Raw genomic sequence first — 21,463 nt, 5'->3', positions numbered from 1 at the left:
TCTAAAAGCAATTCCAATGCAACTCCTGCTGAGGAGCCAGCCGGTCTAGCACTTGCTGTATTCACTGCCAGGAGTTTGCCGTTCCCCTATCTTAACTAATTCTTTCTGTTTCTCATTTAAGATTGAATATGTGATTCTTTGTATTTACCTCGAAATCTGGCCCTCAGTAAATAACAACGGATTTATCTAATAATTATCTAATTGTACTGAATGTGCACTTGTAATGAACTTCAAATCTTTAAAGTATATTTTAAAAAATGCACTTGCAGGTAATATATTTTATTAATGAAATAAAAGGCCACTTAAGTGTACTTAAAGTGAATACACTTTCAAGAATATACACACACATTTTCAAGTACATTTTAAATCATGCTTTAAAAATCATTTGTCATGCTTTAAAGAAGTGCACTTATTTTGATGCGTGACTAACATACTAAAGCACAGGTAAAGTACTTGATTATAATTTGAAAAAGTTAATATTAAAGTTAATATAATTTAAATGCACAACATTATGAATGTGTAATTACAAATATATTTAAATACATGACAAAAAATATTATTTTTTGAAGTTGTAAATAAAACAAATATTATTGAAGTACAATTCTATTTCAGTCTTTCTACTTCATATTTCACATTTAATTCAATGTGTTACTTGCCAGTTCTTTGTAATCATTTGTGAAATTTACTAGCAGTTTCCGAGCTAAAATAATTTCTACACCAATAAATTATATATTTTAAATGCTTGTCAGTATATTTGCAGTACTTTAACCACATTTCAAAGACAACAGAAGTAATTATCAAATTAAATATATAGATGTACTTCCTTGAGTGGGTTAAGAAGCATTCTTAAGTCCAACTAATTGCATTTAATACAAATTTAAACTATAATACGTTTAAATACTAATAGCATGGCTCAAAATAATTTCCATAATAAGTACTCTTTTTAAAAGTATGCTAAAATGTGCTTTTTTTTTCATAAGGGACAAACCAACATGTTTTACAAGAACCAAATAATTCTCAAATTCTGTGCAATCTGCATGTCCTCTTTCACTCTCTGACAGAGCTGCAGAACCTTCCATTATCTCAGAGCCAAGAAAAAGAGCTTTAATATTCATCATATTCAAACATCTTCTGCACTTCCAGTGGTTTTGTGCTGTCTTTTATTTGTGGTCCCATCAAACGGCGCAGCTCAGCTCCTATTTATACGACTGGTTCTCCTGCAGTTTCATTGGCTGTCTCCACACCTGCAGTGTTTCTCTGCCATGAGACTCTCGCTGCAAATTGCAACTGCTCCAGTTTCATATCCCTGTGGCACATCTCAATCCTCAGGTCCATCACTGTACGCATTGTACAAAACAAAGTTAATCTGGTCTAATCTAATGTGTATTATTTACTTTTACTGAACAAACTCTAGAAACTGACCCATTACAGTCTTAAAGAAATCTCAGAGATTGGGGAAAAAAGGTTTCAATGTTTTTTTTTTTTTCTCATAATGCTCCTAACATAACATATTCAGATCTTTTTTTTTGCATGCATATAATGTATAATGTTTGTTTTGCAAACCATATTTCAATCACAATCATTTAAGATAATGTGGGAAAAGGTTAGACATGAATGTGGATTACAGCATCCAACACTGCATCATGTAAAGACTGTGGGAAGTGTTAAAACCAGTGTCGCAGTACTCAAGACCAAACTTAAAGGGGACACATCATGGAAATCTGACTTTTTCCATGTTTAAGTGCTAAAATCTGGTCCCCAGTGCATCTTCCAACCCTGAAAATGTGAAAAAGGGCAACCCAGTAATTTTGTTTTGGTAAGCCTTTCTCTGCAAGCATGTGAAAAACAAAACAAAACAAAAACAAGCCGTTCAGATTTCGCTTCCCTTGTGACGTAGAAGAATTTATGTACCAGTATGTGCAAGTCATTTTACACCAGGCTGCTTTGCACACAAGGATCAGGAAAACACAGGATTTGCACAGAAGTTGATTCTCAAAGATGGATTGATCCATATATATTTTGTGATGTTTGCAAATTGTTTTGCTAAAATTTGATAATGTACTGTTAAATGTGGCTAAAGTTACCATTGATTCTTACTGTATTCACAGAGACCAGAGCATCTCCATTCTTATTGAGTCTCTCCAACAGTGTGTAGCTTTAGCCACGTTAGCCGTGCAGCACGCTATCAAACTCATTCAGCATTGAATGTTAGCAAACATCCACAAAATACATGCCGCAAGTGATCTGATATGCTGCACGAACAGTTTGTAATGATCTATTTTGAGAGTTATATTTGCTGTGTGAGCTTCTCCTGTATTATTTATGCCTCAGTGTATTGGAATCACGAGCTTGAGGGCGGGTAAAACATGCTATAATAAATGATCTGTGGGGTATTTTGAGCTGAAACTTCACAGACACATTCTGGAGACACCAGAGACTTATATTACATCTTGTGAAAAGGGGCATTATAGGTTCCCTTTAAAGGCTTAGTTCACCCAAAAAAGGGTGACCTTAGACTTTTAATTCATGACCGGCTTTTTGTTTTGCCCTATCCTCTGCCCTTCCGTGTTCATCAGTTCTCACCTGAGCTTACACTACACCTTCGTCCTACATCATACATCAGGTGTTATGAACGCATGGGCGGACGTTACCAAAAGCTAGTGATTACAGTTTATAAAGTTTTAAATATGGATATTTTTCTTACAAAAATGCATCCCTTTGCTTCAGAAGGCATTTATTAACCACCTGGGGCCAGTTGCATAAACTTAGTCACTATATTAAGACTGTGTCTTAAGAACTAGTTGGACCAATTTGCAGTGGGTTAGGGGTAATCTCAAAGCCAAGGGGTAATCAATGTTATTTTTCTAATTCAAATTACACCAATCTACCTTTTTATGTAACAGACTTTAAAAATTAGGACCACTCATCAAGAAAAACATTAGTATCTTAACTAGTCTAAGTGGTTTATGCAACCAGCCCCTGGGGCTGTGTGGATTACTTTTATGATGGATGGATGCGCTTTTTTGGGCTTCAAAATCTCGAGTACCATTCAGCCTACCATTGTAAAGCTTAGAAGAGCCCGAATATTTTTTTTAATATAACTCTGATTGTGTTCATCTGAAAAAAGAAAGTCATATACACCTAGGATGGCTTGAGGGTGATTAAATCATGGGATAATTTAAAATTTGGGTGAACTATCTCTTTAAGACTAAGAACGAGACCCAACCTGGTCTCATAGGAGAGACGTACCCGTGGGCACGTTTTCGCGAGACGAAATTACGTACCGATGCATACGTCTTGCTGCAGTTTCTGACTGAAACGAACGCTAGAGGCCGGTAAAATGTCAATAAGTGCTTTTGCTCATTTTCACACACGGATCTGGGGTCGGATTATGGATTCATAAAGACTCGTTTTCACGTCTCCCCGCGCAATATTATGTTATGACTTCAAAACGCTTCTTACCAGAGTGCCCGATTTGTAAACGAACGTACTTTGGACTTTCTGGCTCTATGCGTTTAGCTTTTTTTGGCCACGACCAAGCTTGCTCGGTAGCTCAGCCGATACGGAGTTGGACTTACAACGAGGAGTCGATTCCCCCCCTGCCTGGGTACAAATCCTGTGAAAGGTGACTGACGGCAAAAAAAAAAAAGAGAGCTCAAAGAGAGATCTAAACGAGCTGAAAAACGGTATACGATCACGGACGCTTTTTACGTCACGTTTGCTTTTGTTAACACTATCGGGTAGGTTTAGGCGTAGCGTCGGTGGGAAGTTATTTTAAAATGCAACGGAGCGCAAATGTCAAATCAAGAACCGTGGCGATTCGTCTAAAAAGCAATGTCATAAAAACGTATCGCATTCACCCTATTAAAAAAAAAAAAGGAACACGCTTTTAGCGCCACTCAGTGGACATTTCGCAACGAAACTGCAGCGATATGTACTCATTGGTACGAATTTCGTGACTCGCGAAATTGTGCCCACGGGTACTTTTTCGTCATGAGACCAGCTTGACTAGACCATATTTTCATGGTGCTGAATTTGTCATTGTGACTTGACCTTCCGCTTTCGGTCTTGACTGGGACTGGTTTCGGCCTAGACTCGATGGTCTCGACTACTAGCAATTAGTTTGGTGGGATTATATAAACAAATCTGTTGTTTATATAACATGTTGTGGAACTCCATTCCACAAAATCAGATTTGGGGTGTATCAGCTTCAGGGGTTTTGAGGTGTTCATGTTGTGGCAGCTGTTCTTGTGCAGAATGAATGGTTGCAGTAGCAGTTGGGAGTTTAAATGATAAAATGAGGCAGAGGGTTTTTTTTGTATACACTGGGATTCTAATTCAAAATAGACATGGATGTGCAAGAACAGCAAATACATCTTAAAATGCCACTGTGAGCTGCATTCCAGGGCAGTTAATGTTTATCAGTGGTTACAGGATAATATAATCAAGAATATGCAAAGAGCTTTTCTTTGCCCTGCCTCAGAAAAAAAAAAAAAGAATATGTGGAAATCCCTCCAACATTGCTTGCCCACGTTTACTGACTGCCATGAGAGAATAATAACTGACAACTATGAAATGAGAGCAGATTTTAAATAGGAGAAGCTGTTTGGTTGTGCCTTGAAGCATGGTAAACCTTTGACTGCGGCTATGATCATTGATCCAGAGAAAGATCAGAGCAGAGGTTCGCTTGAATAACTGAAAAGAGCAAAAAAGATTTGCATTGGTTGATGGTAGCAATTAAAAGCAGTCCATGTTGTACGGTAAGTTTTTGTTCAATAGGTGGTCTAGAGGAGAGTAAAAACGTGTCGAAACAGCATGGTCAAGATCTCATGGTCCAGCTTATACAAGGATTGAAGTATGCACACAAGAGCTTCAAAGTTACCAAAGGTAAACAGAATTGGAGCAACTGCTGATGACAGAGGTCGTGCAACATTAAGCTCTGCCCAGGGACAAGAGAAGCAGGAGGGTAAATAGAAACAGTATGAACACAATGGGGATCGAGGGAAGAGGTTAGGTACAATATAACTGGGACTTTAGACTTTAGTGGTTGTGATTGGTGAGCACCATATCAAGGGACGAAACACCAATCCAGGATCATTGGAAAAACATGTCGCAAAGTATTATTACATTGCTTCTTGCACATTTCAAAGTGAGATGTCAGGTGAGTGGCACTAAAAGCATGTTAAGTTTTGAATGAAACAGGTGAACGTGAATCACAACATTTTGTTAATGTTTTATTTTTTGGAAATGTCCAGTGATTGGCACTAAAAAGCATTTGAAAATAACATATCACCAGGGCTTGACATTAACACCCGCTAACCCGCCAAATGTGTGTGTATTTCAGCAGTGGTGTGTAACACAGTCACTCCTACGAGCCACTTCGGCAGGTTGAATTTTATATATAATATATACATTTTTCAATTGTAGTCTTTTAATAAGGCATCTGAAATAATAAACTAAGTGCAATGTAGTGTTGTCAAAAATATAGATTTTTCAATACATATCAATACTGAAATATCTGAAACGCATCTAGAACTCATTTTCTGCAAAATAGATACACGATACCAGCTGCTCTCTCTCTCTCTCTCTCTCATCTCTCCTGATGAATATTGTTGGTGTTACAGGGCTTGAATTTCTGTGTGTGATTTGCACATAATTTTACTTATTCCCGCAGATTTTGTTCTCACACCCAAAGTGTGCCACATAAAGCCGCCTCTCAGTACTAAATTGAGTTATTTTTCCACTGCTTATTGCACTTAAATGGTCAAATACACATAAAATAATGTCGAAATGCCGGTCTTGGTGAGCGTTCATGTAAACACAGTCAGTTATGTTATAATGTAAACAGTTGAGAAAGAAAATGCATGTGTAACAGTATAATGGATCCGTGCATCAGGTCTTAAAGTGACAGCAGCCTAATAAACCTGCTGCCTAATTATGAGATCATATTAAAAATATCTAAGTTCCCCATGGTATCAATGTCAAAACTGTGGCCAGTGAAAATGCTAAGTGGCTGGTAACTTTGGAAAACCACTAGCCACTAAACCCTAAACCTATATCATTTGCTGAATAAACCATTTTAGCTTGCTTCTACAATTCTTTGAATTCTGCTGCCACTAGTGTAATTTTAGCTGGAAACTGCAGTGAATCGCATGTAATTTGGTACATTTTTGGAGTTTTGCATAAACAAAGGAAGAGCCTAGATTGGGAAATACTGTTATCATGACAGATGAATTCATAGGATTTCCAAACTGTGCACAAGACAGAAGTGAGGCAGCAGGAAGCTTTGAAGGTCCAATGGTAGCTTCCAAAACGTGGATTAACAAGTTTATGCTGCCAACTACGTCTATAAAGTTCTGTGGGAGGATAAACATGGTTAAATTATCACAAGTATGAAAACATCACAAGGATATATTTGACTGAAGTGAACTGGACTATCACCACTCTGCTGTGTCGTTGTTTGCGGGAAAAATGATGTGGACTGTGATATGGCGGCCCACTTGACAGAAACCATGACACTAATTATTTGTTATTACTGGAGCAACTCCAAACTCCTGGTAGTCAAGTCACCTTTATTTTTATAGTGCTTTATACAACACAGATTGATTCAAAGCAGCTTTACAGTTATCAGCAGGAAAATAATGATTCATTGATGCAAACATAGTTCAATTCGGCTGCAGCGCTAAAAAGAAAAAGCAGTGTCATTGTTCAGCTGAAGTCAGTTCAGTGTTGACTACAGCGACATGTACTCAGACGCCCAGCTCTCCGTGTTGCTATTGGCAGACAACAAAGTCGCAAAGAAAGGAAAAATGATGTGACAATGAAGTGCAGACTTGTCGGTAAGGGTAATGTGGGAATGACCTGTTCTTACTCGTCAATTATGTTCCATTCACAATATATTAGACTCTGTATTACTAAGCAGCTGAAGAAGCCATTTGTCAGCGAACACAGTGGAAACAGACACTTTCAAAGGTCTGCACTGGTTCAAAGTGTTGCAATGGACAGTGATATAACAACACACTGTATATCTTTAGGAAAGACCTTGAAACATGAGATATGAACTTTAAGCTCTGTGCTCAGCATATTAACAAATATAGATAGCTGTGATATGCTCTCCTTTGTCTCTCAAGGTCACGTATGCCCTTGATGAAGCAGGCCTGCACAGGGAGGTCATGGGAGTAAATGACTGGTCAGCTCTCCTGAAGGACAGCTTACAGCCTCACTGATGGGAAACAATTGCAACTTTAATATCTTTTATATTTACGCTACATCTACACTAATCCAGATGCATCTTTTTCTCTATGTTTTGGCCTTTGAAAAGATTTTATCCTATGAAAATTGAGCTTTTTGAAGACGCTCTCCCAAGTGGATAAATTTGAAATGCCATTTTTGTGTTATAGTGTGGACTGTGAAAATGATGAGGCATGTTTAGTCATGTGACGCATATTGTATCTACGTTTATACCAGCCATATTACATTACTGCAAAGATGACAGAAAATTTACTCGCAATTGCTGTCCTGAGTGTAACCTGAACTCAGCAGTAATTGGTGAGGTTTTTGCTAATAAAGTGATCGTGCCAAAAGAATAGAGTGAGAACTTTATTATGTCTGGTCTCTCTGTATCATCTCAGTGAGCTTTTAGATTTTACATTTTAGATATGCGCAGTAAGGCGATTTTAGTAAATAGTTTCAGGGCTACAAGAAGTGGAACTACCTGTAAGAACATTGGCAATGACACGACAAATAATAACTTATTTTAAATAATTGTTCAAATAAAATACAATAAAAAACTATTGCATAGTTCTGGATAAGGGGATGCAAGTTTTTGTTTAGATCACGAGGTTAGACTGAAGATACATATGATTCATATCTGCTAGGGGGTAATAATGGAACAAGAGATTTGTGTTATAAGGGACAATAAAAACAACCTTGTGCATCAAAACCACTCCTTTCCTGGTTAAAAAAAAAAAAAGTACAAAACATTGTAACATGTAATTTATTTAAACCATAAAACAATCTTCATTCCGTTAAATAAGTGTAATGAACTACACAAAAAAAAGCATGTTTTATAATTACTCAAAAATCAAACCTAGTTCACGCCTCACACACGTCACATCGGTCAAAAACTTATGCTGGCTTTGGGTTGGAATATTAGAACGAAAAACATTGACATACACACTCATGGCCATAAATCACTTCACTGGCTAACAAATAAATAATTATTACCTTATGATCCATCTGTTTTCAAATCCACATCATTTGAATATCACAACATCGATATCTGTCAAAAAATAACATGCACAATACACAGTAGTATTTGTGAGAAGCAGAGGTCCAGCGAGTCACACATTTCTTGGAAAACCCAATCTACCGGATGTCTTGACTACGTCATTGGTTTCTGAGGGAGTGACGCACGTGAGTACAAATCTTGATGTTCACTCGCTGAAACTGAATGGGAATGATCAGGGAAGTGAGGGAAATACTTCACACTGCATGCTAAAGAGATGCCGGTTGGTTTTGGCGGACATTTTTTATGCACAAACTACGCATTCTGAATCTGACATTTCTGGTTTTAATATTTTCAATAAGTTTCTATTCTTGACTGATTTTTTTTCATCATTTTGGCAATAGATGAACTGTTAAATGAGTAATGTTGACATGAGTCCTTATAGTTGTCCAATTTGACTCTCATATGCTGAAGTAATGTATAAACTTTTATTTAAATGTATCACTAACTTCTCAGTTGTTTAAAAGATTACGATGATAAAATGCTTTTTCAATAAAAGACAAAACAATTTTAAATGATTTGTTACAATTAATTACGTCTTATCAGATTTTGACTCATATATTGTAATGATTATGTTTTCACTCTGCACTCAAAAAAAAAAAGATGTTTTGATGCTGTTTATTTAAACAATTTATTTTGATTCAACACCATTGTATCAGGTTTCTGGTTTAAATGTGATTGATTAATGTTAAATTGACTTGAAATGATTACTCTTTGACTTAACTTGATGTTTTCATATTGAAATAACATGTTTCAATCAAGTAAACCCAACCAGGACTCAATCAAACAGGATTTTCACTTCCCATCATGCTTTGCAAAGGGGCTGAACTAAGAGTGTAAACGTTGAAATAAAGTGTTGTTTTAAGCAGTTTTTAGGAAGATGAGAAAATGGAAAGACTTTTTTAATGTTTACTGTTCTATTATGTTGGTATTTAAAAGTTTCTGTTAATTAATAGTTTTGGGGTCACCATTGTGGTGAATTGTTGCACTTGTGCTTGGGTTGAGGACCTGCTAATAAACTTTCAAATTACTTTAATAAGAAAGTAATCACTGTGGTAGTGCTCTGGGTTGCATTTCCCAGAAGCGTTGTAAGCCTATGTTGATTGTAAAACCATTGCCACCAATGGACTTATGGTCAATTTAGGCTTTACAATGTTGTTGGTTACGGCAATTTTAGGATGAATCCAGTATCACATCTAGATTTCTAACACAGAACATCACAAAAGTTATATAAATCACAAAATTAAACAAGAAGAATTAATTGTAAAAATCAATGTATATGAAAACAATTTATTATTTATTCATTTATTTATTGCTTTTTATTTATTTTCCAAAACATTGCAAATTAGTTGGGCTGACACTATTAAATTAAGCTGTGCCCAACCATAGTAAATAAGTTGAATCAACCTTAATAAATTAAGTTGACCCAACGTAAGTACATTAAATTGGAATTGCATAATGTACATTGAACAGAATTGCATAATGCTGAAATAAAGCAACTTAATCATGTGGAAATCCTTTCCATGATTTTTCAAAGAGTTATTTTTTTGAGTGTGTTTAACTGTTCCTGTTTTCCTGATTTCCTTAGTTTCCCTGTTTGTTAATTAGCTCCATCACACCTGTTCTTCAGTCAATAAACCCGTCTATTTAAAGGCCTCAGTTTCCTGTTTCATTGTGTCACGATCACAGTCTGTTCCTGTTCACTCCGGACTCCATTTCCCATAATCCTCCCTGTCAGTCACATGCACTCACCACACCAATCACCTGTTGCCACATACAGCCTAGCACACTATCACTAATCACCACACCCAGCTGCAGCTCATTATCAGGACTATATAAGACTCTCACACACACCACCCATTTGCGAAGTCTTGATTCCTAGTGACAATTCTGAGCGTACCTTGTATCCTGTCTGCCTGTGTTTGATCTTGCCTGTTCCTGAGTATTGACCCGTTGCTGCCTGTCCTGACCCTTGCTTGTTATACTGTTCTGTGAGTGATATCCGCCTGCCTCGATCTACTGCCTGTGCCCTGACTACGATTCTGCCTAACCCTCTGCTGTACCTGTTTGCTCCTGATTTACCCTGCCTATACGACCACGCTTACTTTAATAAAATGCTGCATTTGGATCTCTGCCTCAGTCCCGCTTCATTACAGAAGACTTCGCCACCACCACGATCCAGCAGCTTTCCCGGAGAGCATATAAACGGTATGGACATTGCTCAATTATTGTTGTGGAGTACGCAGGGTACACGATCGCTAGAGGAATATGTGCAGGAATATTTGAACATTGCTTACCTCTCTGATCTACCGGACTGTGCTCTGATTGACTTCTTTTGTGATGGCGTCAACCAACCTCTCCAGAGTAGATTAAGACGAGAGGGACCGCGTTCATCACTCTGCGGCTTTATGGACTATGCATTGTTGACTGTTAGCTCTCCGTTTACTGTGGGTGTCGCGGAGGAATGCGACACCATGGTGAAGCCCGTAATGGCCGCCGCGCCAGGTAACACGCACAAAATGGCGGCTACCATCACAACAGCAACAGTTCATGTCCCCACTGATCGGCCAGAGCAAAGTCACGTCGCTGCTGATCGCCCAGAGCAACGTCACGCCTTCGTCGATCGCCCAGAGCAACGTCACGCCTTCGCCGATCGCCCAGAGCAACGTCACGCCTTCGCTGATCGCCCAGAGCAACGTCACGCCTTCGCTGATCGCCCAGAGCAACGTCACGCCTTCGCTGATCGCCCAGAGCAACGTCACGCCTTCGCTGATCGCCCAGAGCACCGTCACGCCTTCGCTGATCGCCCAGAGCAACGTCACGCCTTCGCTGATCGCCCAGAGCAACGTCACACCTTCGCTGATCGCCCAGAGCAACGTCACGTCGCCGCTGATCGCCCAGAGCAAAGTCACATCGCCGCTGATCACCCAGAGTCACGTCACGTCTCTAGATCAGTCCGGGAGCAGAGAGGGTTGCGTTCCAGTATGGCTGATCCTCCACTGACTACGGTCCGAGCAGCTGGCATCCCCAAGTCCTCGCCGGCCGCTTCGCTCTCAAACCAGTCGGCCGCTACGCTCTCAAGCCCGCCGGCCGCTACGCTATCAAGCCCGCCGGCCGCTACGCTCTCAAGCCCGCCGGCCGCTACGCTCTCAAGCCCGCCGGCCGCTACGCTCTCAAGCCCGCCGGCCGCTACGCTCTCAAGCCCGCCGGCCGCTACGCTCTCAAGCCCGGCGGCTGCTTCGCTTTCAAGTTCATCTGTTTCAACGCTCTCAAGTCCGTCAGTTTCAACGCTCTCAAGTCCGTCAGTTTCAACGCTCTCAAGTCCGTCAGTTTCAACGCTCTCAAGTCCGTCAGTTTCAACGCTCTCAAGTCCGTCAGTTTCAACGCTCTCAAGTCCGTCAGTTTCAACGCTCTCAAGTCCGTCAGTTTCAACGCTCTCAAGTCCGTCAGTTTCAACGCTCTCAAGTTCACCGGTTGCTATGGACTCAAGCACTCTGGACGCGATGGACAAAATGGCTGCTTTGCCAGTGCCCGCGGGCAAGATGGCCGCCCCTGCGGTGCTGAAGGTTGTAGGGGGCGTTCCAGCCACTGAGTCCGCTCCAGAGACCGCTCCAGCTGGTGAACCATCGCCTCACTCTCAGAGGAGGAGAAGGAGGAGGAAGAAGAAGACGTCCTCCTCTCCTCAAGACGCAGACGTCCTTCAGGAGGGCGCTGTGGACCTGGAGACCACTCCAAAGGCCTCTCTTACTCCGCCCAAACTACTGACTCTACCAGCGCCACCCAAGCTTCCAGCTCTGCCGGCGCCACCCAAGCTTCCAGCCCTGCCGGCGCCACCCAAGCTTCCAGCTCTGCCGGCGCCACCCAAGCTTCCAGCCCTGCCGGCGCCACCCAAGCTTCCAGCCCTGCCGGCTTCACCCATACGCCTGGCCCTGCCGGCGCCACCCGAACTCCTTACCCACGAACCTGCGACGGGTCCCGCTGAGTTCCCCAAGAACTTTTTGGGGGGGGGCGGTATACCTAGGGGTGGGGAGCTTGTGGGTGGGGACCCTGCTCAACCATGGCCATTAAGGGCCCCTGAACTACTATGGCCATTCATGGACTGTAGGCCACTAGGGCCATGTATAGACTCTGACCCGCTGGGGTCACCCATGGACTCTAACCTGCCGTGGCCGTCCGAGCCGCCTGACCTGCCGTGGCCGTCCGAGCCGCCTGACCTGCCGTGGCCGTCCGAGCCGCCTGACCTGCCGTGGCCGTCCGAGCCGCCTGACCTGCCGTGGCCGTCCGAGCCGCCTGACCTGCCGTGGCCGTCGAGCCGCCTGACCTGCCGTGGTTGCCCGAACCACCCGACCTGCCGTGGCTGCCCGAACCACCCGACCTGCCGTGGCTGCCCAGGCCACCTGACCTGCCGTGGCCGCCCGAGCCACCTGACCCACCGTGGCTGCCTGTGTTCCTGGGGCTGCATTGGAGATCCCGTTCCCGGCTGCTGTTAGATCTCCAATGCACCCACCCCCCCTCCCTAGCTGTTCCTTTACGTCGCGAGGACGCGCCTTCCGGGAGGGGGGCGTTATGTCACGATCACAGTCTGTTCCTGTTCACTCCGGACTCCATTTCCCATAATCCTCCCTGTCAGTCACATGCACTCACCACACCAATCACCTGTTGCCACATACAGCCTAGCACACTATCACTAATCACCACACCCAGCTGCAGCTCATTATCAGGACTATATAAGACTCTCACACACACCACCCATTTGCGAAGTCTTGATTCCTAGTGACAATTCTGAGCGTACCTTGTATCCTGTCTGCCTGTGTTTGATCTTGCCTGTTCCTGAGTATTGACCCGTTGCTGCCTGTCCTGACCCTTGCTTGTTATACTGTTCTGTGAGTGATATCCGCCTGCCTCGATCTACTGCCTGTGCCCTGACTACGATTCTGCCTAACCCTCTGCTGTACCTGTTTGCTCCTGATTTACCCTGCCTATACGACCACGCTTACTTTAATAAAATGCTGCATTTGGATCTCTGCCTCAGTCCCGCTTCATTACACATTGTCCTGAGTTGTTTTGTTATTGTCACTCTTATTCTCCTTAGACTCTTATCTTTGACTCGACTACATGTAACATATATGTTCATCTTCTAAAATATTTGCATGCAGTAAATGGATGAGCATTTTTATACCTTTAATCACATTTTTTTTTTTGTCCAAATCCTGTTGCCCTTGCACTCCTAACCCAGTAGGCAGACAGACGTGTGTGTCTTTATAGGCTGGCTGTGCTCATTAACATGTGCCCTGGTGTATTGTATAGCTTCTGACCAGACAGCTTTTTATTTTGATTTAGTTTTGTGTTAAAACCTGATCAGCTCTAGCTGTTATTGTATCTCAGTGGCACAGCGCTGTTAATATTCGTTAGTGAGTTAATTGTCAAAGGCAGCGCTGTCTCTTTCTTCCCTAAGGAGCAATTTATTTATACAGTCCTCTAAATCAGACAGAAAAAAACAACTGAAAATGAACTTTGAAAATACTGGTCAAAAAAAAGGTAACACTTTATTTTACAATGTCCTTGTTACATGTTACATGTAGTTACTATTGTAATTACTGCACAGTTACATGCAACTAACCTAAACCAAACCTAATCTTAACCATAAGTACATGTAGTTAATTAATATTACTCAGTACTTAAGTGTATAATTACACTGCAACACAGACACCTTAAAATAAAGTGTAACCAAAAACAAAAAAACAAAACATTCAAACAATTATTCAGCTCCTGGTTAGCATTATCCAATTGCCTTTTCAGATGTAGAAAGTTGATACAATTTCTTTTATTGTACTAAAATAGGCCTATTGCGCACAAAAAGACCAGGAACATAGTTAAGAATGTGTGTATATATATATATATATATATATATATTTTTTTTTTTTTTTTTTTTTTTTTGCCCTCTCCAAAATTCAAAAATTTTAAAAACACCTGCATGTAATTACATCTGTAATTAATTTCTGTATTTACATTTATAATTGCACTGTTGACCTTCCCTTACACCTTACCCCTACCCTTAAACCTACCCATACCACCAAACCTGTCCCTAACCTTACCCGTATCCACCTCAATAGCAGCAAAAGTGTTTTGCAATTCATTATGAACCCAGTAAGTACATTGTGCAATAATCATTATGATTGAATATTAGAAAATGCCATATACATTCAAATGCATTCTACATATTATCCTTAGAAATTATATTGTTCAACTAAAATGCAATACATTTAAACACCTAAATGTACATTTGAAATGAAAACAGTGTGTGAGGGTGTGAGAAGGGCAGCTGAAGCCACAGAGGACGGTGGGACGGTGGCCGAGAGCCAGATGTTGTCACAAACAGCTGCTTCCTAATGCAGGGACAGAGAATGTGATGACACATGCAAAAGACAGTAGCACTCGTTCAGTTTTCCATCTCCCCTTCATCTGATTCAACATCATGTATTTTCTCTGTGCATGAAGCTGCAGTATTTTTTTAGACCTAAATGGATATGATATTATAGCGCAGTTACACAAGCCTATGCCACTTACACACACTGCTAAACCCACAAGAATATGTCCTACTGGAAGTAAGGGAAATGCAATCTGCCGCACTATTTTTTTCCTCCTTCATGCACACGCACAACAGCCAAGCGCTCAGCGGTGAATATCAGCGTACAGAGTATAATGAGAAACAAAGCCAGCATGAACAATAATGAGCGTAACATATCTGTGCATCTCTGCCAATTAACAGTGCGCTTACTATTTTTAAGAAAACCATGGCAATTAAATGTCTGGTTAATGAAAAAGTGGAAGATAAGATATATAATGATTTAGAAATCATTCTGCAGTTTGAATATGTGTTTGCAGCAAAACAACTATATATACTCTAAACTCTAAACTCTAAAACAACACAAAGTATAGGCAAAATGCACAATCACGTGCATAAGAAAAAAACACATTCTAACAATTAAAGCGCATAAGCTGTGAACGTTTGTTTGCAAGCTTCAAATAATTCCCTTGTGGCTCAAAGCGTACGTTCCCATTCTGCTAATTGAAACCATACACAGTAATGATAGACTAAATTTGGAAAATCTCTCCATTATGTTACATTAGTTACACAGTTTAAGGCAGCGTCTGAGGAAATCAGGACTTGAAGGCTAAATTTTGCTGGAGTGTGATTGTGTGATGTGTTGTGCTGGTGTCCTGGAGTGAAAAAAGAAACAAGCTTATTACATCACATAATTAAAGCAAGCCCTGGGCTGTGCCATGGAAATCCCTGAGGTGCATTTGACATTATTTGATTGTATTGATTGAGACTGGAAAAGGAGTACATCAGACAGGCCTCACCCCAGAGAGCGACAGCCTTTCATAGGAGTCCGCTGACATTTTTTAGACATTTCCTCTTGCAGGAAATCTGCATAATCAGACTGAAGCGAACACACTCGATCCCATTAAAACTACAACTCTATTAAGAAAGCGCCCGTGACTCAGTTCTGAGATGGTGATGCCGAGCTTGGATGGCCTTCCTCAAAGCATTCGTTAAATGGTTGCTAATAGCAACGTGCAGGAGAACATCTACGCAGTGAAAGCCTACACTAAATCATGTCGAACTTTTTCTGTGATGTTTAAAATAGGAATTATAGCAGGTAAAGGATTAGTTCACTTCAGAATTCAAATTTCCTGATCAAATTTCCTTATTCGCCCCCACGTCATCCAAGATGTTTATGTTTCTTTCTTACTTCAGTCGAAGGTTTTTCAATGGGTTGAAGGTCCAAATGTCAGTTTCAGTGCAGAGCTCTACATAAGCAATAAGAGTCTTATCTAGAGAAACCATCACTAATTTTCTAAATAAAAAAAAATATATATATGCTTCTTAACCACAAATGCTCGTCTTGCACTGCTCTGTGATGCTCCAGGCATTATGTAATCACATTGGAAAGGTCACGCGTGACGTAGGTGGAAGTACCGCAGTCTCATTTTCTCCTCCAACTTTAAAATTGTCCGACATTGTTGTTTTACCTTTTTTTGTAAAGGGTGTTTGACTTTGTAAACACTGGATCGGTACTTCCGCCTACGTCACGCGTGACCTTTCCAATGTGATTACGCAATGCGTGGTGCATCACATTTGTATTTAAAAGGTATGTAATTTTTTTTTTTTTTTTTTATTTCTCTAGATAAGACTCTTATTCCTCGTCTGGGATCATGTAGAGCTCTTTGAAGCTGCACTCAAACTGACATTTGGACCTTCAACCCGTTGAACCCCAGTGAAGTCCACTATATGGAGAAAAATCCTGGAATGTTTTCCTCAAAAACCTTCATTTCTTTTCAACTGAAGAAAGAAAGACATGAACATCTTGGATGACATGGGGGTGAGTAAATTATCAGGAAATTTGAATTCTCAAGTAAACTAATCTTTTAAAAACCTTAGGAGATCATGATAGTGACAATCTGAAACTCTAGTAGAAACTCTGTATCAAAATGATCAATGTGTGACTTCTAGAACTGACAAGAATAGAATAGAATAGAATAGAATAGAATAGAATAGAATAGAATAGAATAGAATAGAATAGAGCAGTGCATATAACCTTAGGCAAAAACAGAACAAAATGAGTCATTGCAACACCTCAAAGCCAAGCTTTTTCTCCTCATAAAACATTCAGAAACAATATGGAACAAGAGAATATGCAACTTAAGATGCAATATGCAGCAGCGCTGGTTTGAAGGGGATTTTCATCCGTCACAACCTGTAGGCAACTTCTGCATGTGTGATGGGAGCTCAAAAAGTTCTGATTGTAAAAGTAGCGTTCCCTACAAATTCGGAATGAAACATGCACGACTTTTAACTCTTCTAAGGAAAGACAGCATCTTGCATTTGGCATCTTTAGATCACATATAAACAGCACCAAGCGCGAAAACGGCATCCGTAATAGGTGGAATGTGTTTTAAAAGGCTCTTACCGAATCTCAGCACATGTGGCATCCCGTGAGAATATCCCACACACAGTAAGAGCAGCAACAGCCCAAGCCATCTCTGATGAGTTACCAGAGGAGAGCACATCTTCATGAAGCCTGCGATGCACTGCATGTCATTCCCCTGGACGGATCGTAAGATTCCCACTTGTTTCTGCTTTTGGAGGTGTTTTATCTTGTCAGCGGTGTGATCACGGCATGGTCACTGAGACAGAAGAGGACACTCCATCAGCGATGCTCCGCATGTCCGTCTCACTGCGCAAAGGAGCAACCTTCCGACCGGGCGTCCATGTTAGAGAAGGGAAATCCAGGAGAAATCCATGAACGGGTGGCCTGAAAGAGCGGAGCAATACGGGAGTGAGTGATGAGACCTGCTGTAGCGGATCGCTTGACGCGCAGAAGGCGGCAGAAGCGGGAGCGATGAGCGCGGGCTGCTCGTGCAATGCCGTCTACTGCACTGCTGCACTCACACTGACGTCGCGCCGAGAGCAACGCGCGCGCAACACTGACCACTCACAACATCCATTTCCTACTCCAACATGCTCCAGAGCTCAGAGCGAGAGCTGCGCGTGGCTCTAACGTCTCTGCTCGTGGATGTCATGTTCGGATGAAACACAGCAGTGTGTTCAGAAGCTTTCTACTGCGCCCGCGGCACAATATGGGATATTTTCACATAGTTTCGTAATCAAATAAACGATTGAAATAGATGAACCCTACGACGCACGTGCTTTTCGTATAAATGTTGGAATAACACTTTTTTTTATTTTTCTTCCTGTAATTAATGCTCTCGTAAACTGCGATTATTTACAAAAAAATAAATCAGTAAACAAATTAATAAATAAAAATAACAGGTTACTCACAGTTTTCCGTATCAGCACAGCACGTATTGGTGCCACACAAAAAACTATGATCATTTTGTATATTCATTGTCAAAAAATGACAGTATTCTGAAAGGAGATCCCATATGAATTATCGTGGTTATAATGTTAGGTTACACTTTATTTTTTTACACTGAGTAATATAAAGTAACTTCATGTAGGGTGAATTCAGGTTGATTGGGACACTTTTTCCCAGTCATTTCAATAGCAAAAAGTGTCCCAATCAACATGAATTCACCATACTTACTACAGGTTAAGGATTAGGGTTCGGTTTGGTTTAGGGTTAGTTGCATGTAATTATGCACTGTAGACTATTATCATATTTTGTTGTAAATGTATACAGTCCTGTCTGTGTGTGTGTGTGTGTGCGTGTGCGTGTGTGTGTGTGTGTGCGTGCGTGCACGCGTGTGTGTGCGCGCGCAAAAGTTCTTATATTGTTCAAGTGTTTGTTTCTGTGTTGACACACACACACACACACACACATGCTCTATATAATAATAATATGTATATATAGTAATATATATAGTATATATATATATATATATATATATATATATATATATATATATATATTACTATATGTGTGTGTGTGTGTGTGTGTGTGTGTGTGTGTGTATGTGTGTGTGTGTGTGTGTGTATATATATATATATATATATATAACGAGAATAATATTCTAAATAACTTGTCGAAGAACAGCTGCAGACTATTTGGTGGTTTTTGAACTCTGGGGGCCTTTAAAACCAGGAAAGGGCCTAATGAGGACGAACCCTGTACAACTTAAATTAAAAAGACCTCGATTGTGCCCCTACTTTCAAAGTAGGCTTAGAGAAGTGCACTAGAATAGATTGCCTTGAGAGCTGGTGTGTTTCAGCACCACGGACAGCGACGACAGAGCCTCCTCAGCCCTATACTGTATTACATCAGAAACCGCGTTCACATCGCTTCACACCGAATCAGCTGCACGAACACACACTCTTCTGTCCCTTCACATGGACCATGCGATTCTGTTTCATCCAAGAAATGTCCAAATACAGCCTATTAATTTGGCTGATAATAAAATATAAATGCACCTTATGCCATCGTGCCAATGCTTTTTGTGATTTTATTTTTCTGCAAAAATACGAACAAGATAATACAATAATATGACAAGATGTAGATTTTTGTGTGTCATTTTACACCAGATATGGATGATGCGCAAACTAATCACTCTGACGTTTCATATGAAACATCATGTTTATTCATAGACTTTAACCATAGTTTTGGATCTTTGCACTGTTGTGCGTGTGTATCTGCTCAAATATTCAGAAGATCGCGTGTTAAGTGTGTCTTTTGAGTCTGAAATGAAATGTCTCAGTGACAGATCCCACAAAAGTAATTCAAGTGATGCTAAAAGACTCATCAGCAGCAGTGACACACTATTTCCAGGCAAGGGCATATTTAATGATGCTTCCTTCAACCTCACAACAGACGTGTGTGTGTGTGTGTGTGTGTGTGTGTGTGTGTGTGTGTGTGTGTGTGTGTGTGTGTGTGTGTGTGAGGGGCGGTGCATTTTAAACTAGGATCGTGCAGTCGTACCCGGAGTCTCAACATGCTTTATTAACTTACAAGTCATCATAACCCTCTTTGCAATTAAGGTGAGAGAAAATCATAACTCTACAAACACAAACCTTTTTTTTTTTTTTTTTTTTCTTTTTTTTTTTCAAGCACATATATAGTTCAGTGTAATTATTACCTTAGTCATTATGTGAGGTTAAAACAGAAGCACATGCATCAGTCAGATCAGATGAACTGTTCCGTCCCAGCTGTGAAATTTAAGCCAAACCTCAGTCTTTTCAATGTCTCCATTAGATATTACTTTAAAAGCACCGTAAGAGCCGATCGTATGTGTTGATGGTGAAGTAAATGTCCTTACCTCGGGTGTTGAGAGCAGCTCGGGCTGGTGAAGAGTGAGGACAGTGGCAGCAGTGGTTCATGTGCTCGGATGGAGGAGCCGCTCGGGCTCTGTGGAGGAGACACGCCTCCTGTCGGCGAACACAACTCCCGCTTAAAGACACACGGCTGCCGCTGCGCTGCACTTCCCAATAAAGGTTTTTAATCGATATACGATGACAACATATCATTTAAAACATGTATAAAGCAAGGTAACGCTGGATTTGAGCTGTCCAGCTGTCATTTCACAATAATCGCGTGCCGTAAGTGACAGGAGACAGCGAGAGAAATTCGTCTTATTTTCAAATACACTTATGAAAAAGAAGCATTATTTTTTTGTAGGCTATATTAGGGATATTACCAGCGTTATGGGATGGCATTTTGGTGACTGTATGTGTTACATACTCTAACTGAATCAAAATATGAATTCTTCAAGATCCTCTCCAGCCATGGCTAATAATAACATAAAGACCGCGTTAAACCACATTAAAGAATAAATAAAGAATAAATAAAAACACAAATAATGTCATAAACATAGCCTATAACAGTTTCACAATAAAAGTATACGTATTTCCTTATTAAATATACATATATTTTTATACTCTTATTTATTTTATTATAATTACTATACATTTTCATACATTAACATTGACTTTACCTTTAAAAGCTAACTTTACCAGTAAACAAGCGTTTTTTACAGACTTTTCCATTAAACATAAGTGCTACAAAAAGGTTATTGAACACACACACACACACACACACACACACACACACACACACACACACACATATATATATATATATATACAGTGTGTGCGTGTGTTCAATAGCATATATAGGTGTGTGTGTATATGTGTGTGTGTGTGTGTGTGTGTGTGTGTGTGTGTGTGTATATATATATATATATATATATATATACAGTGTGTGTGCGTGTGTCGCTGAATAGCTGATGTTATGCTTTTAAAGTAAAACCATTATGAAATGCAAATCATGAAAAAGCAAAAGTGAAAAATCATGAAAAAGCAAACTGTATAATAACATGCAATGATAAAATTTTTCTGCTTGATTTACTTGATGATTTTTTTTTTCGCAGAATTTTATTACATAGATCAAACAAGACTAGTCTTTGTACAAACTACTTAATTTTTTTCTGAAAAATTGCACGTAAATTTAATTTTAGTATTTCTCTAGTCATTTTTTGTGTTAAAGTTTCCTTTGCCATATATTTTACTCAAACATTATAACACTGTTATACTAAAGTGTATGCTTTACTTAGAAATATCAAAGTAAATAATACAATAAATATAGTGTAGACACCATATCTACATAACAGAAGTAAGTCAGCACCTGAACACAGAGACATCAATATTGATACACAATA

At 40.2% G+C, this 21,463-nt stretch overlaps 1 protein-coding gene across 1 annotated transcript in view; it reads right to left on the bottom strand.

Moving 5' to 3' along the window:
• grik2 (glutamate receptor, ionotropic, kainate 2) overlaps positions 1-20,269 on the bottom strand; it is a 245,140-nt gene extending 224,871 nt beyond the window's left edge. Inside the window, exons 1-2 of the mRNA XM_048152799.1 lie at positions 20,066-20,269; positions 17,263-17,607 (exon numbers count right to left, since the gene is read on the bottom strand). Of these exons, the coding sequence (XP_048008756.1) occupies positions 17,263-17,389 (127 nt within the window). The 5' untranslated portion in view covers positions 17,390-17,607; positions 20,066-20,269. The remainder of the gene's footprint in view (positions 1-17,262; positions 17,608-20,065) is intronic.
• Positions 20,270-21,463: the final 1,194 nt, after the last annotated feature.

Source organism: Megalobrama amblycephala, linkage group LG13 (assembly GCF_018812025.1).
Source record: "Megalobrama amblycephala isolate DHTTF-2021 linkage group LG13, ASM1881202v1, whole genome shotgun sequence".
NCBI classification, from domain to species: Eukaryota; Metazoa; Chordata; class Actinopteri; order Cypriniformes; family Xenocyprididae; genus Megalobrama; species Megalobrama amblycephala.
Note: the sequence above shows the minus strand (reverse complement) of the source record. Positions and strands in the feature narration are given on the sequence as shown.